Source organism: Colobus angolensis, unplaced genomic scaffold (assembly GCF_000951035.1).
Source record: "Colobus angolensis palliatus isolate OR3802 unplaced genomic scaffold, Cang.pa_1.0 Scaffold12, whole genome shotgun sequence".
NCBI lineage: Eukaryota > Metazoa > Chordata > Mammalia > Primates > Cercopithecidae > Colobus > Colobus angolensis.
This window is the reverse complement of record NW_012113141.1, coordinates 16,268,961-16,284,010: the sequence shown is the minus strand read 5'-3', so window position 1 is coordinate 16,284,010 and position 15,050 is coordinate 16,268,961. Positions and strand designations below refer to the sequence as shown.

Genomic DNA, 15,050 nt, shown 5'->3' with positions numbered 1-15,050 from the left:
ATTTTAACTAAAGTTTTCCCAAACTGCAGTAAAAGAAATCTTTTATGCTTTCAAATACGGTGCCTTTTTATTTAAAACAGTGTAAACATAACAACTCACCACCACCAATAATTGAAAAAAGACTGGGTATGTGAACACTAATTTCCTCATATGTCCCATGAAAGTGAGGGTAAATAAACAGACAAATCTTCAGGAGAGGTTTCAGTTCACCTTAGCAGTGGTAAAAATATTGCTTTATTCCAAATGAACATACAACACAATTTACTGTTCTTTTGGGGGGCTTCTTGTGAACTGAATAGTCTGGGTTTTTTATTTCAACAATTTATTCTTCCCATACTAACCACAGAAGCCAAAGCCTTGGTCCACATGTAGTAGACTTGCTATAAAATAAAAAGCAATGAGGATGATGAGAAAGCAAATGATAACTGTCAATTTGTTAATTGTCTTGTGTTAATAATTTAAGTAGGCATGATTCAAAATAAACACACACCCTCAATTAACTCACCTTGTGATACTGATATCATTAATGAGCCAATAGTTGATCCTCTCAAAAGTATTCACATCAGAAAATGGTCTAGACAGTGTCAAGAGTTTTATACGACCCCACCATGCAAGTGACCTTGACTTAAGAACTAACTGAACTTTATACTTAATGGAAAAATTTAAAGTGAACAGATCTAAGAGGGAAATACTTTTTCTGAATATTAGATTCCCTGATGTTTCAGAACACATTTTAGCAAGCGTAATACGCGCACACATGCACACACATACGCACAATGAACACATGTGCTTACAGCATATGTGTCCGCGTGAGCAAGTCCACACACACGCTCGCACACACATGTGCACACAGGCACGCAAAAACTGAGAAACGCTCCTCCAGAGCCTCTAAACAATCTCAAGGAAAAACATTTCTATCAGCATGATTTTAGTGACACGACATAGTGACTTGTTTGTCTCTTTTTCCGTAATAATTTCATACCTCCAGCTGAGATCTGTGCATTCAAATCTCAGAGGAAGGTGGCACACAAGAGTAGTTAAGATTGCCCCCGGTTTCTCCTTCTATCTCCTGTCCTCCTTCCCATTGCAGAGTCTTTTGTGGCATTCTTCAAAAATCAAATAGAAAACACTACATTTCTCGACATGACATAACCAGTGATGAGGCTATTGGGTGAATAGAAATTTAGGGCTTGGGACTGGCAAGCCAAATGGCAAGGGCCACCTGCTCACTGGCGCATCCACCTGCAGGATGCAGCTCTCCTCTTTTTGAAACCAGTGTGTTTTAATGAGACACTGGCACTTGTGGGGCCAAGGATCTGAATTGCCCACATCTTCTAAGAGCCTAAGGGGACAGTGTTGGGACTAACTGAAATTGGATTCAGAATTCTACCCCAAAGCTTTAATGGTAAGCTTTATCCCTCCTGAAACATTTCTTTCCCTTAAAAAAATATTTTGTTAAAAAACACTATGATATGAGGGCGACAGACTATTTGGTTTCTTCTAAGTAGATGCTCTTAAATTAATGCATATAAATAATTTGTATTTGATTTCCTCTCTTTCCTGTTGAGCAAAGCATAGAATGCACAGATTCCTGCATCTCCAGTCACTTGGTCAATGCAGAGTCTCTTTGTATTTCGTTTCTTAAGACAAATTGTGCCTCTCGTTCTGATTTGGCCGTGGGACTCAGGGGGAGAAAGGCTGTGTTTTCGCTTGCACTGTCCTCGGTTTCTACGCTGGCCAGTTCGTAGTCTTCTGACCGTCTGGCATCAGTCAGAATTCGGATCTGCTCCTGGACAGTTTCTAGCAATATTTTCACTTCTTGTTGTTCTGCTATAAGACAATCGCTGACTGGAATACTCACATTGACAACGTCAGCTGAATAGGAGTTTTTGCACCATTTGATGCTTTTGACTTCAGAAATCCCTGGCATTTGCAGGCAGGTTTCCTCTAAACCCACTGAAGGGATGATGGGCACAGAACTGGCCCTTGTGGATGAATAGCCCACCAGGTCCTTTTGCTCCAAGCTATTAAAATAGGGGGTTGTCTCTCTTGAAGGCAGTTGCATATTTATTGATGTATTTCGTTGAGTTTTTAAACCACTGGATGAATACCTGAAAAAGAAATACAGTGTTACTCCTTCTGCCTTCTGCTGGGCTTTGCTAGAGCAATACTCAATCCACAAAGCACTTTTCACATGCACCATCTCACTGAAATCTCACAGCAACCCCATGAGACGGATAATAGATTCCCAGTTAAACAGAGAAGTAAACTGAAGCTCAGATAGGTGAAGTGACTTGCCCAAGGTCACACAGAAAATAAGTGACAGACTGAGACTCAAACCCAGATCTTCTTACTTTAAGTCCAGGGGTCTTTCAACACACCACAGCTGTATAGGCAGGTGGGATATAGTCTTCCTGACCTCTATCCTAGAATACAAAGTAAATGGGGATTGAGCAGGTAAGTGTGGCCTTTCCATTGTGACAAACAGGACACCCATAATGGCATTAGTCCACTCCATCAACTCGACCACCCTCTCAGCCCTGGGTTAGTCCAGTAGACTTGTTGTGGCCACCCTAGTTGAAGCCAATCAAGAAGCCCAATATTAAGCATCCAGGTACTACAATCACGAGTTCTTCTGCTTCACACTGATTTTAGGGGATCCAAATCCAATTTCCACTGGCACTGTGCTCTAAAGGAACCACCTCACTGCCAGATTGCCGAGCCAGCAGATGGGAATGGGAGGATAACGATTCCTCTACCTGCCTGGGGCTGAATATGAAGTGGGTTCCATAGGGCTTCTATGCATCTAGCATCTTTCCTTACAACCAAGTAACCAAGAAACCAAGTAAGGTAGTTCTTTGGTCCATGGCAAGGACTTGTCAAGAATGCCAATATGCCATTGCAAGTCATTTGAATATAGCAGAATCTTCTAACTTCCCTTCTTGCCTGTTCAGGGCTAGTAGATCTTTCTCCTCTGTGCTGTTCAGTGACAGAAAATGGGACAGGTACATAGCAGATTTATAGAAATGGGGTTTTGGAACTTGAACAGTAGTGTTTTATTCTATTTCTTAGTTATTTGTCCCTAATTTAAATGTTAAACATTCAAATTTTGACACAATTTAAACATATCAACTTTCCATACAATAAATCTCATTTCCTTGACTTCCATTATTATGTAAATGAAAATCATGTTTATACATGTAGACAATAATTGCAATGCAGTGTGTTGCATACTAAATACAAATCTTTATTGTAAGGACATGATTGGGAGCAAATCAGAGGTCTTTCCACCAGACAGTGAACACAGACAGGGAAGAGATTTAGGCCTCTGTAGTCCCATCCTCTCTTACTGTGCCTAATACAGAGTTGGTAATCAATACACTTTAACTGAGTGAACACATGAATACATAAACAAGTCTTCAAGGTAAACTCCCCCTTTATATCCTACTTAATGTCTGTTTTCAAACATAATAACAACAGCTAATATCTGTACAGTGCTTGTAAAAATCACTTTCACTTCCAATTAACTTGCTTCATTTTTTAAAAACCTTGTAGTTTATTTATTATTATATTTAATGGATGAGTAAAATAGACTAAGATGATTTTCCCAAAATTATATCTTCAGTAAGAGTCACACAGAGAATTTAAACCCAAGTTGTCTTATTCTAATTATTACTGTCAATGTTAGAGGTTGTTAATGAATGAATATATCCTAAGGTGAACCAGAATACCTTTTTGGGGATATGTAATCTTTATTCATACAAACTGCACAGCTACATATTTGGAAATTCTTGGGGAATATTACTCCATTCTCATTGGTGTTATATAACTAAAAATACGAGCCTAAAACTTCAAATCAATAAATCACTTTCAATAAGAAGTAAGGAAACAAGTTTCAGGCTTTTGTTTTGCTCTCAGTTTTGCTGTTAGCATGATTTGTATGTATGAAAATATAGAAAGTCTGCCTGTCAGGTTCACCAGTGAAACAGGGACAAGAAATGTAGCCAGGATAGCATTTCACAGAAATATCATAAGGGTATACCAGTAGGTAGAATCTGGTAAGTTGATATGCGATGGTGATAGGTAAAAATTCTTACAGTTGGATCTAAACAGTTGGATAAAGGTGCAAATATCTTAGAGAATGTTTTTAAATTGTAAATTCAACAAGTCAACTAGGTGGCATGACTAAGACATGATCAAAGGCAATTCACGCCAAACTTTGAGCATTCTTCTCATTTGCCAGAGGTCGGACTAAAGGATTTAGATGAGAAAGAGGAACTGCAGTGGACTATTATGTGTCACTTCCCAAGTCAGGCTTTGAACACATGCCTGGCAACAACTGAAATTTCAAATGTTACCATGACATGAAGATGAGCTGTAAACAATGAGAACTTTCCTAACTGTGATTTTGTTTTGAATTAGACATGATTTCAAGTTCCAAAATTACTATATGCTCTGGAATCTCAGGTAAACGGCAGCCTCACTTTAATTTTGCCATCAATTAAAACAATCAGGTAGTAACACTCACTTGATTGCTCAGAGGGAAGGGGAATTTTTCTGAGGACTAATTGAAATAATGTCTCTGCCCTGTTCTACTAGAGACACAGTGGCAAGCCTCACGTCCCCCAAGAGATGCTACGAGTGTCCCAGCACTGGTATTCCAGCAGAAGTTTAAGTGAGAGCTAAATTTCTAGATGTAATTTCTGAGTCAGAGGATTCAAAGTTCTGTATCCCTTGAGGGCCAGTGATGCTTCCACAAGTTCTGTCCATGAGCTTGTCATTTCGTTTTGGGCCAGTCTTCCTCTCATCCTCAACAAAGAAAATACAAATGCATCTTGTCTGTAACTATGTGAGTCGAAGCATTCTTTTAAAGAAGAAAGATTCCAAGTATTAGTCACTTGGTTTGGCTCCCAGTCATTCATGAGTCATGCTAAGGAATTTGTGTTTCTCTCGGAGACTCCAAACCCTCTCAGTTCCTAGGGCACATGGCAATGAATGAACAGACTATTTTGAAGGAATCCACACTTTCCTCTGAAGTCATAAAATTAGATACTCCATTTACAAGTCATCAGCCATAAATGTGGTTTTCTTCACATTCCTTGTTGATTTAGTGGTTTATTTCGTCAGAAAAGCCAGTATTCAATTGCAGCTCTTTTACATGGGACTGTGTATGTCACGTTGGGCTAGCCATTTAAACTCTGATATCCTTAGTGTGCTTATCCATAATATTTCTAAAGAATAACTGAAGAGAAGTATATAAAGTTGCTAGCTAGGTGTGGTAGGTATTCAGTATATTTTGAATTTTATCTACTTCTAAGATGTGAATCTAACATTTGTGATTCCATCTCTTTTTGTCTGGCATATGAATATATTAGCTTGATTTTCCTGACATGATACAGTTTAAACTCTCTGAGCCATTACCATGGCTGTCATTGACCAGGGCTCCAGTCATGACAAAGTTTCCTCAAGAATCTCCTCTTCACCTCACTCCTTCCCCAGGCCACAATAAGATAGACGTTATGTTCAAGCTGGGCAGAAGTTCTTGCCAAGGAAAGAAGCCACATACGTTGGGAGCCTAACTGTCATAGACAGCGCCCACTTGCTTGGTAAACAAGCAGCAGATAGCTGATGGCTCTTGCAAATTCATTTCCCCCTCTTCCAGGCTGGGGCCAAATTTAAAGAGGGCCTTTAGCTGTGAAATTCTATTGCCAATCCCATTTCCAGTTCAGAGAGACAGTCAGCCCCCTGGGAGTGGAAAATAGCTGTTTATAAGAACTGAGAATGAGATTGCTCCCTGAGATTCATTGTGCTGGGCATACAGCGACTTACGCTTAGAGTCACCATTTATCAACATCTGGTAGATATCACACATGGGAAAATACCTGTGGCCAAGCAGCTGGAGAGAATATTCCAACTCAATAGTGACTGAACCAAAACAAAACTACCACCACGCAGAAAATAAGTGTGAGTCTCCTAGGAGGTTAAAAAAGCAAAGCACTGCCTCAACATGTAATGTGATCTCAGAGCCCCTGATGATATGTGCATGGTTCAAGCTTGAGCCTGGCATAGGCTCCAAGCACCCTTACTCCTCGAACATATGGAATGACGGTCATAACAGTGCCCAATAGAAAAAAAAAAAAAAAGAAGCATGGGCTGGGTTCTTTGTCCACTCACAAAATCTCTGAAGTTGGTTTTCCCTCATTTGTTCTTGTAACATTCATCCCAGGGATTTTATGTATATGTGTATAGTCATATTCATTAGCAAGAGGCATCATTAGTCATTTATATAGAAAAGGCACTATGAAACATGATCAATTATAATTATGGGTTAAATGCAAGCCTGCTTTTCCACAGATAAGGCCAAGAGAAATGCAAACTGCTTCTTGACTCGCATTATACATTTTGAACCCCTTGGCTGTTATGTTTACTTTGCAACTGTCACCCTAAATCTGTACCAAATGCCTTTTACAGTCCATTTGGAATTGCTTCAAAATTATAAACCTAGCCACCAGCCATTTATTTCCTGTCTTCTAGTTTTCCTAAAGAAATCTGTTGCTGAACTTTGTTAGACAGGACACTGCTCCATGTATCCCATTCCCATATGAAAAGAGAAACGTGAGATTCTGTGCTAGACCTACCCCCTGTTTTGGTCTTTAGCCTGATAGAGACAGTCTGGAAAAATCACCCAGGTCAAAGCAGCATAGAAAAGCAGCAAAGCAGCCTGGCTCATTCAGAGAGATAAAAACAGAGCCACGAGAACCTGGCTTGAGTGAGGGAACTGATTTCTGAAATTTCTAGAGTAAACTCTGATTGCATTGCTCTTGAAATTATTGAAAAAATTATAACAATTACTGTAATGATGAATACCAGTACCATTTCTCTGCTTACTATGTGTCTACTACAAACTCTTCACACACATGATTATTTTAAATCTGCCCAACAATCTTCAGGGCGTTGATATTATTTTGCTCAATTATTTGTATTTTTCTTTTCTTTTTTGAGATAAGGTCTCTCTGTCACCTAGGTTGGAGTCCAGTAGCACCATCTGCACTCACTATAGCCTCCATCTCTGAAGCTCAAGGGATCCTCCCACCTCAGCCTCCTAAGCAGCTGGGACCACAGGCACACACTACCATGCCCAGCTAATTTTTTGTATTTTTGGTAAAGATGGTGTTTGCCATGTTGCCCAGGCTGGTCTCAAACTCCTGAGCTCAAGTGATCTGCATGCCTCAGCCTCCCAAAGTGCTGGGACTATGGGTATGAGCCACAGTGTCTGGTCTATTTTTCTCAATTTATAGATAAGAGCATCTAAGACCACATCATAAAATATTCTCAAAGTCACACTAGTAGTAAGGAGCAGAGATGGGATTTCAAGTCCAGTCAGTTTAAGTGAGGATCTCATGTTTAGTTGGGCAGTTTATGCCAACTACGTGAGTAATGGCTAACATTCATCCTGTACTCAGCTCACCATGCTTTGAGGCCTCTATGGATCTGTGTCCACTAGAGGAAGGGACATCTTTTGCACTGTAAAGAGCAGCAGCGATGGTGTCCAAAGCCCATCCTTCTACCCCTGTACCCATGAATAACTTGCAGATATGAGTTTAGTAAGTTGTGCTTTGACCTTACACTCTCAAGATTGACCCAGATTCTACATTCAAGCTCAGGGGAAGCAGATACTGTATATATGCCATGAGTTATTGTTTAGTGTATTGTTCACAATACTTATCAGAGAATTAAGTCCTTTTTCTAATCCGCAGATGAAGGAACACTGTAATCCTCCTTTGATTTTTTAAATCAAAGAGAAATTTCCAGTTGTATTAGCAAATGATCTAATAACATATTGCCTAGATATCTACACTTACTTTCTTCCTAGTTATATTTCTTTCTAATCTAATATTTGTCTGATACCTATTTCCATCACATCTATACTTTAAAGTTGGTTCACTTTTTGGAGAACAAAGACGGCAGTAAGCATATATAGCTAGTTAATGAATAAACCAATGAATAAAACCCCATGGAACTTAAAACTTAATTTAAAGCTATGGCATTAAAGATACCTTCCCTAAATTCCACTGCTGTTTTGAGACCTACCCTTGGCAAGGTATCGTATCCTGGTCTGGGATCCTTGATTCTTCGAGTTGCTGATATGCTGGTCCCACAATTCCGCCTAGCCTACTTCGGGGTGACGGGGGTGTCCTTCTGAAGGCATTCCTATGGAGCATGCCATTCCTTTGCCCTGGGCTGCAGCAAGAGGATAAACTCCTGCTGAGGTGGAATGAAAACAGACAAAAAAACAAACAGAAGACATCATAGCAATAACCTCACAGGTGGCTGCTCAAACTTTGCAAACACTGAATCCGTACCCCAAGTCCTCAAAGTTCTAGGCCAGGGACCATCCATGAATATAGTATATGTGGTAGAATGGGATCAGGAATTGCCCAATCCATTTTACCTTTGGAGACACTGAGAAAAAGGGAAGTTCCTGGATTTCTGGCTTTCTAGGTTAGAGCATGACTGATGAAAATCATTGCCACTTTCCAGCCAGGGTAAGAGGCGAACTTAAGGAATTCTCAAGCTCCTCATTCCCATCCATCCTGATTATCCAAGGCATCGTAGGTGTCTCTCTGATAGAAATAAAAATAGCCTTCTTATGAGACACTGACAAAAACTAAACACAGTAAGCCCAGAAGGGATTTACGGGGGAAAAAATTCAATTATTAGCGATAAAATTCACAAATTTTAATTGGCATTTTCTCATTAACATATGTTTAAATTCCCTGTTCACTACCTCAGCTTTTAATCAATCTTGACAAACTAAATTATTTTTCTTCTGAGTTTGCTTTTAATAAACATCTGACTATATATTTTATTTGACTCATAATTCAAATGCCTAGATAACTATATGTTTATAGATGCCATCAATGAGCATATCATGTAAGTGGCTTACAGCACAGGCCTTAGCAAAGTGAGAATTCTTACATAGATTATGTACAGAAAAGAACTAGACTTTATAAAAATCCATTGCTGATGAGACTTATTACCTGTTCCTTATCCATTCCCATCTCCACCCCACTGAATTAACCCTACTGTAGACTGGTGAGCAGAACTTTGTTCATGTGTAGACATTCCACGAGATGCTAGTTTATGGGGTCACACTGGTTCTGTGGTGCTCAAATAATAAAGGAACTGAGAATTTTGTGCTGCATTCTCATTTAACTCTGTAAATATCAATACAACCATAGAAAGAAATATGAAAACATTCTCAAAATTTCAATAAATTTATGAAGGTTTCTAAAGAAACCAGTCTCTCAAAGACATTTTACCCATATCACTATGTTGTTTGGTGTTTTGTCACTCTTCTTCCATCAATATTACTGTTAATTCTACTTAGTCAATACAAAACAGGACTTTGCAAATATTATTTAAGATCAGAGTTTGAAAATCTGATATATGAGTGTTAATAGCCACTTTCTTGGTTGTGGCAAGGGGACTGACTGATCAATCTTTATATTCCTCAAGCCAACACTAACTTCCTAAATTTGTGCAAGCAGAAGATCATCCCTTATTACACCTTTATTATTATTATTATTATTTTGAGACAGAGTCACCCAGGCTGAAGTACAGTGGCACAATCTTGGCTCACTGCAACCTCCACCTCTTGGGTTCCCATGATTCTCCTGCCCCAGCCTCCCAAGTAGCTGGGACTACAGGTGCCCCCCACCATGGCAGGCTCATTTTTGTATTTTTAGTAGAGACGAGGTTTTACCATGTTGGCCAGGCTGGTCTCAAACTCCTGACCTCAGGTCATCTACCTCTTAGGCCTCCCAAAGTGCTGGGATTACAGGCGTTAGCCACTGTCCCTAGCCCCTATACCTTCATTCTTTATCATGCTACATCTGGTATGGCTTGTCCCTAAATGCCTAACAGGGATGTCTAGTTAACGCACTAAGCCCACAAGTTGGAGAAGCTCTCTAGCAGCTAATTTGCTTCCTTGCCTTCCTACTTTCATCTACCATCCAATGGCAATGATGGGGTCTGCAGGGCATGAAGGCTTAGATGCTAGAGTTAGCTGCAACAGAGTATAAGTCTTGGGTCTGCAGGTAACTAGTTGCTAGAAGCATGATGCTGATGGAGGTACTTGTACCAGTCAGAGTCCCGGAGAGACATAGATGGCAGTTTAACTTGGTTCATTGTTAGAGATTTTGCTATATACAAAAGTGTGATCAGTGTTTGAGGGGGAGAAAAGCAATAAAGGAGGCTGCTGTGCCTCAGGACTACTATGAGAAGCTATTATTATCCCTCTGACTTAAGGAACAAGGAGAGGGAGCAGTTCTCAGAATGGAGAGAGAAAGTGAGTTGTAAGGAGGGGGCCGCATTGCAGGCTCCGTGGCCCCAGAAAAGGGACATACTGAAGGCAACCAAGCAGGGAGGAAGGTGACACAAGGGCCATGACCTCACTCTCCTCCCTGCCATCTATCTCATGCCTGTGCCTCACACTGAACCCACAGAAACCAGAGGACAAGGGAGCCTGCAGCCGTCTTGGTGTACAGGGCAAGGCAGAAAACAGAAAAGGTAGAAACTTGTTGCCAGTGTGAGAAGGGAGTGGTGAAAGGAAGATACCAGCATTCTACTTAAGAATTTTCCTAGGTTCGCTATGGGATGTGGAGATTTAAAGACAGGAAGTATGCAAAGCATGGAGCATGGAGCCTGGCACACAGTAGGTGCTCTGCACGATGAGTTCCTCTAGCTCCATTGCCACACCTGGCAATTCAAAGGGTCTTCTCTGTCACTGAAAACCCTGGAATTATTTCAATGCAAAAAAACCTACATACGTGCTTTTTATAAGTGACATGGCGAGGCACAGTGGCTCACACCTGTAATCCTAGCACTTTGGGAGGCTGAGGCTGGTGGATCACCTGAGGTCAGGACTTCAAGACCAGCCTGGCCAACATAGTGAAACCCCATCTCTACTAAAAATACAAAAATTAGCCAGGTGTGGTAGCACATGCTTGTAGTCCCAGCTACTTGGGAGGCTGAGGCAAGAGAACCCCTTGAACTCAGGAGCCGGAGGTTGCAGTGAGCCGAGATCACACCACTGCACTCCAGCCTGGACGACAGAGCGAGACTCTATCTCCAAAAAAATAAAATAATGAAAAAAGATAAGTGACTTACATTGCCAAAATATACTGCAATAAATATGACATGCCGTAATAGATTTATTTTCTAAACAGATGGGATTTTTTTGAACTAAACATTAGAAATAATGGCTTTGAATTAATAGCTTTGTTTCGTACATGAGTTATCCAAATGAGTCATATTTGCAGTGCACAAAAGAAATTAATTATTCATAGCTCACTAAACTGTCACAACAGCCAAGTCTATCAGTATGAACTAGTGACCTGTCTTAAAAGAGTTTTATGCCTATTGATCAATCAGCTATTCAGGCCTTCTAACTCAGTGGCATTCAGGAAGTTATGGAGCAGTTTCCAGGATATATAAATCAGTGCCTGGGTTATCAATCATGAAAACGTTTAAGTCTATTGCATGTTTTACAAAACAAAAGCTATGATATATTAAACTATAATTTACAAAGTTCTAAAAGCATTTTGTGAGTCAACCCTTGTCCATCTGTCAGGACACAATGTATGCTAACAGATACTGCAATGTCGTTGATCCAAACAAAAAGGAAGGTCTCTTAAAGATATCCTTATTTAATCTGTGAGTGACTTCTAGACACCATAGCAGAACCAAGTTTAGGAGGGAGCATAAAAAAAAAGCACATGAGAACTGGGCATAGGAATATTGCAGCTCAAACATATGAAAAGTTGATGTTTTAAAACATATATATCAATTTTAAAACATTTATGACAGAATATAATTAATATAATACTAGAATGATATTATACTGAATTACTTAACTAGGTGAAATACTACTTTAACATGTGTTATATAATCAGGAGGAGAAAATACCATTTGAGGGACAATATCAGTCTTCTGAAAGACTGATAATATTGGACTTATTTCCCTAATTAAGACAACTTCCATTAGGTCCAGTGAAATGAAATGCTCTTTTCACAGGAAAATACTCTGTAAATGCAACATTGATATAAATCAAAACTTGCAGTAAGTATAGCTAAAGCAATTATCCAAGAGCCAAACATAATTTCAATCCTGAATTGAACATAGATTCATACCATATTTTTTTAAATGGCAAACTCTCAGTGTTTTAATCTCTACTCATGTAGAATGAGAATAAAAATTGCCATCAAGTGCTGAGGATTAGTGTCAAGAGTGACTACAAATCTCAAAGTAAATGTGGCCAGAAACAATAAAATCCATTTCACGTAACTCATTAAAAGGTGAAGAAGAAAGTAGTTTTCTTCTATCATGTATGTTTCCGGCTTGGTGTTCTGCAAACTATTGCCTAATATGTGACAACAAAGGGGCAACAACATTCAACTTTCATTGCTGGGAACAACTGTTATTTACTTTTTCATTGTTAAAATGTTTAATTTTTCATAATTTTTTCAAATTGTAAAATACTGTATATCTCACTAAGAAAAGAAAGCTTCAATCTTTGGACAACTTCCATAAAGACTGAGGATGTATATCTGAACACAATCTAGCATTTGTCCCAAACTTCATCATTTGGTTTAGAACAAATACCTTTAATATTTGGAGTTTCAGAATGCTGATGTATAAAACAGAAAAGTGGAGACTAGAAGATGTTGAAGGACAAAGTTAGCTTTAGAATGCTATGAAATGTGTCAAATAACTACGTTTTTGGCTTTTTCTCCAAAGCAGCCAATTTCTGGGGAGCTTGTAAGAAACTGCCACCCCATTTATAACAGAAGATTTTATAGACCCAAGAAGAAGATTGACCAGGCTTCTTCCCTGTGGAAAATTTTATTTTGTAAGAACCGTGTTGGAAAACCTGAAGTCTGTCACATTAGGCTGCATAGGGAAGAATTACTCATTAACTGTATCGTCTAGAAAAGGCAGGCCAGGCAACATATTTTTAAAAATAGTTTTTCAGAATGCAATTTTTTTTTTTTTTTTTACTGGTCTGTAGCTTTGATGGGTGTTATTTATAGTTCCATCAAGTTTCTTACAGGGGCAATGTTGTCTGCTGTGGAAACCGGTATCTTTGGTTTACCTGATGTGAGGGGTTTGAGCATCTGCTCCACAGAGAACTACAGGAGAAGCAAGAACAGTTGTCTCTCCTAAGTCATGCTGCCAGTCCTTGGCATGTGCCACCCAGCGTACATACAGTGTGAATGTGCCCACTCCCACCATGATGAGCTACTTGTACCTGTGGTGTTTGACAGACTGGCTTCCTCTGTCAGGAGAAGGGACTTCAGGGAATGACTGGGGGCCGACAAAACTTGACTCCATCATTTTCTCCAATGCAGTCACAGGATGCCTTTCCACCTTTGAATACTGTGGGAAATCACACGTACAGAGTTGAGATGAAGGATAAGTTATGGGAAGAGGGCCTAGAACACCAGAGCTAGGAATTGAGAAGTTACTGGAATGCCAATTCCTCCTGGTCACCTGATTAGAGGAGCAGGAGATGAGACATAATTTGTGTCCTATTTCCAACACATTGAGTATTCACCTCCCCTGCCCCAACCATCTCTGTGCCTAGACAGGATCCATTGAAGAGGGTTCTTCATGTCAGAATCCCAAGCCTACTCTCTCATTTTTATTAATGTACACCCATGGCACACTGTGACTGACAGCCGAAAGGCACTTACACGTATGGTTTAGTTGATGTACATCTTATCAAAAAAATTGAATTAGTAGCTGGGTTACTACTAATAAGGATTCAATGAACACTTATTACATTTCATAACATTCTGAGAATGATGAAAGACATTGGTTCAGAATATCTGGCCGCTACACTCCACTGTTTTTCTCTTTCAGCTTGTTACCAGGTAATTACCATGTTTAACAAGAGAAATCTGGAGCATTTCACTCCTTATAGTTCGGAACTCTTGGTTTCTCCTTTGGCTATAATAACTCGTAAGGTGTAGAAGCCTAAAGAAGGCTTATATAGATGACAACTTCAGAAAAACTTTACCCCAAAAGAAATATCACACGGCATCTCAAGAGTCAATAAGTTGTCAACTTTAATACTCCCTGCACACTGGGCGCTGGAACAGGTAGCAAAGGGTAGAAGATTTCTCTTCTAGAAACTCCAGGTGAAGACTTTCTTTAGAAATAAAAGTTTAAGGATGCTCATTAAAATAAAAGAGAGTAGTTTGGAGTCTGGATATTCAGTACCCAATGTGTCAAGTTACACATTTTAAGTGTTATCCTGAGTAACTATAAAACTCTAACTCAGTATACCCTTTTTTTTTTTCATTTCAAAAGCAAAGAAGCCACTATTAGAAGCATTGATGAAAAAAATCAAGTTAATCAACCTTTTTGAATCTCACATCTATATGGTGGGATAATAAATGTCTCTTACAGGGTTGTTGAAAAAATTTACAAACAATACTTAATGCACTTGATCCAGGTAAAAAGAAGGTAGATACAATAATGAAGACGATACTCTAAGGTGTTTTCTAGCCTTTTAGAAATATTATCTCTGAACTATAAGAAACTAAAGATAAATTCTACCCTAAGTCCCATTTCTAATCAGTTGGTAGTGGCTGCTTGTAGTCTTATATTTACATATATTCTAAAGATGACTTATGAAGTAAGAAATGGAGAAAGAAAGAGTTCTAACCAGAAGAAAAGTGAATCCAGGAGGAAGGAGTGGGAGATATTTTATTGTAATTTCTTTCTTAAAATGTCAGCTTTAAAATTAACGCTTGAGAGTAAATTCCAAAGACTTTCAACATGGCTGGAAGATATTGACAAGAAAAAGAATATAAAAAGACAGAAGAATGAACATTTGAAAAACAAAAATATCCAGGCTGGGATTGTAGAGAATAAAAACAACGTAATATATGCATGCTGATTAATTTTAGACACTGACAAACAAAATATATGTATTTAAGTATTAGAAATTAGCACTAGAATATAAGAATTATATAGAAGAC

The 15,050-nt window shown here is 39.1% G+C and overlaps 1 protein-coding gene across 1 annotated transcript in view; it reads right to left on the bottom strand.

Annotated features, from left to right (window-relative positions):
• Window positions 1-209: 209 nt before the first annotated feature.
• The window catches only part of NRG3 (neuregulin 3), a 1,124,269-nt gene continuing 1,109,428 nt past the window's right edge, over window positions 210-15,050 (bottom strand). Inside the window, 4 exon segments of the mRNA XM_011929348.1 lie at window positions 210-2,111; window positions 2,355-2,426; window positions 8,092-8,262; window positions 13,313-13,440. Of these exon segments, the coding sequence (XP_011784738.1) occupies window positions 1,604-2,111; window positions 2,355-2,426; window positions 8,092-8,262; window positions 13,313-13,440 (879 nt within the window). The 3' untranslated portion in view covers window positions 210-1,603.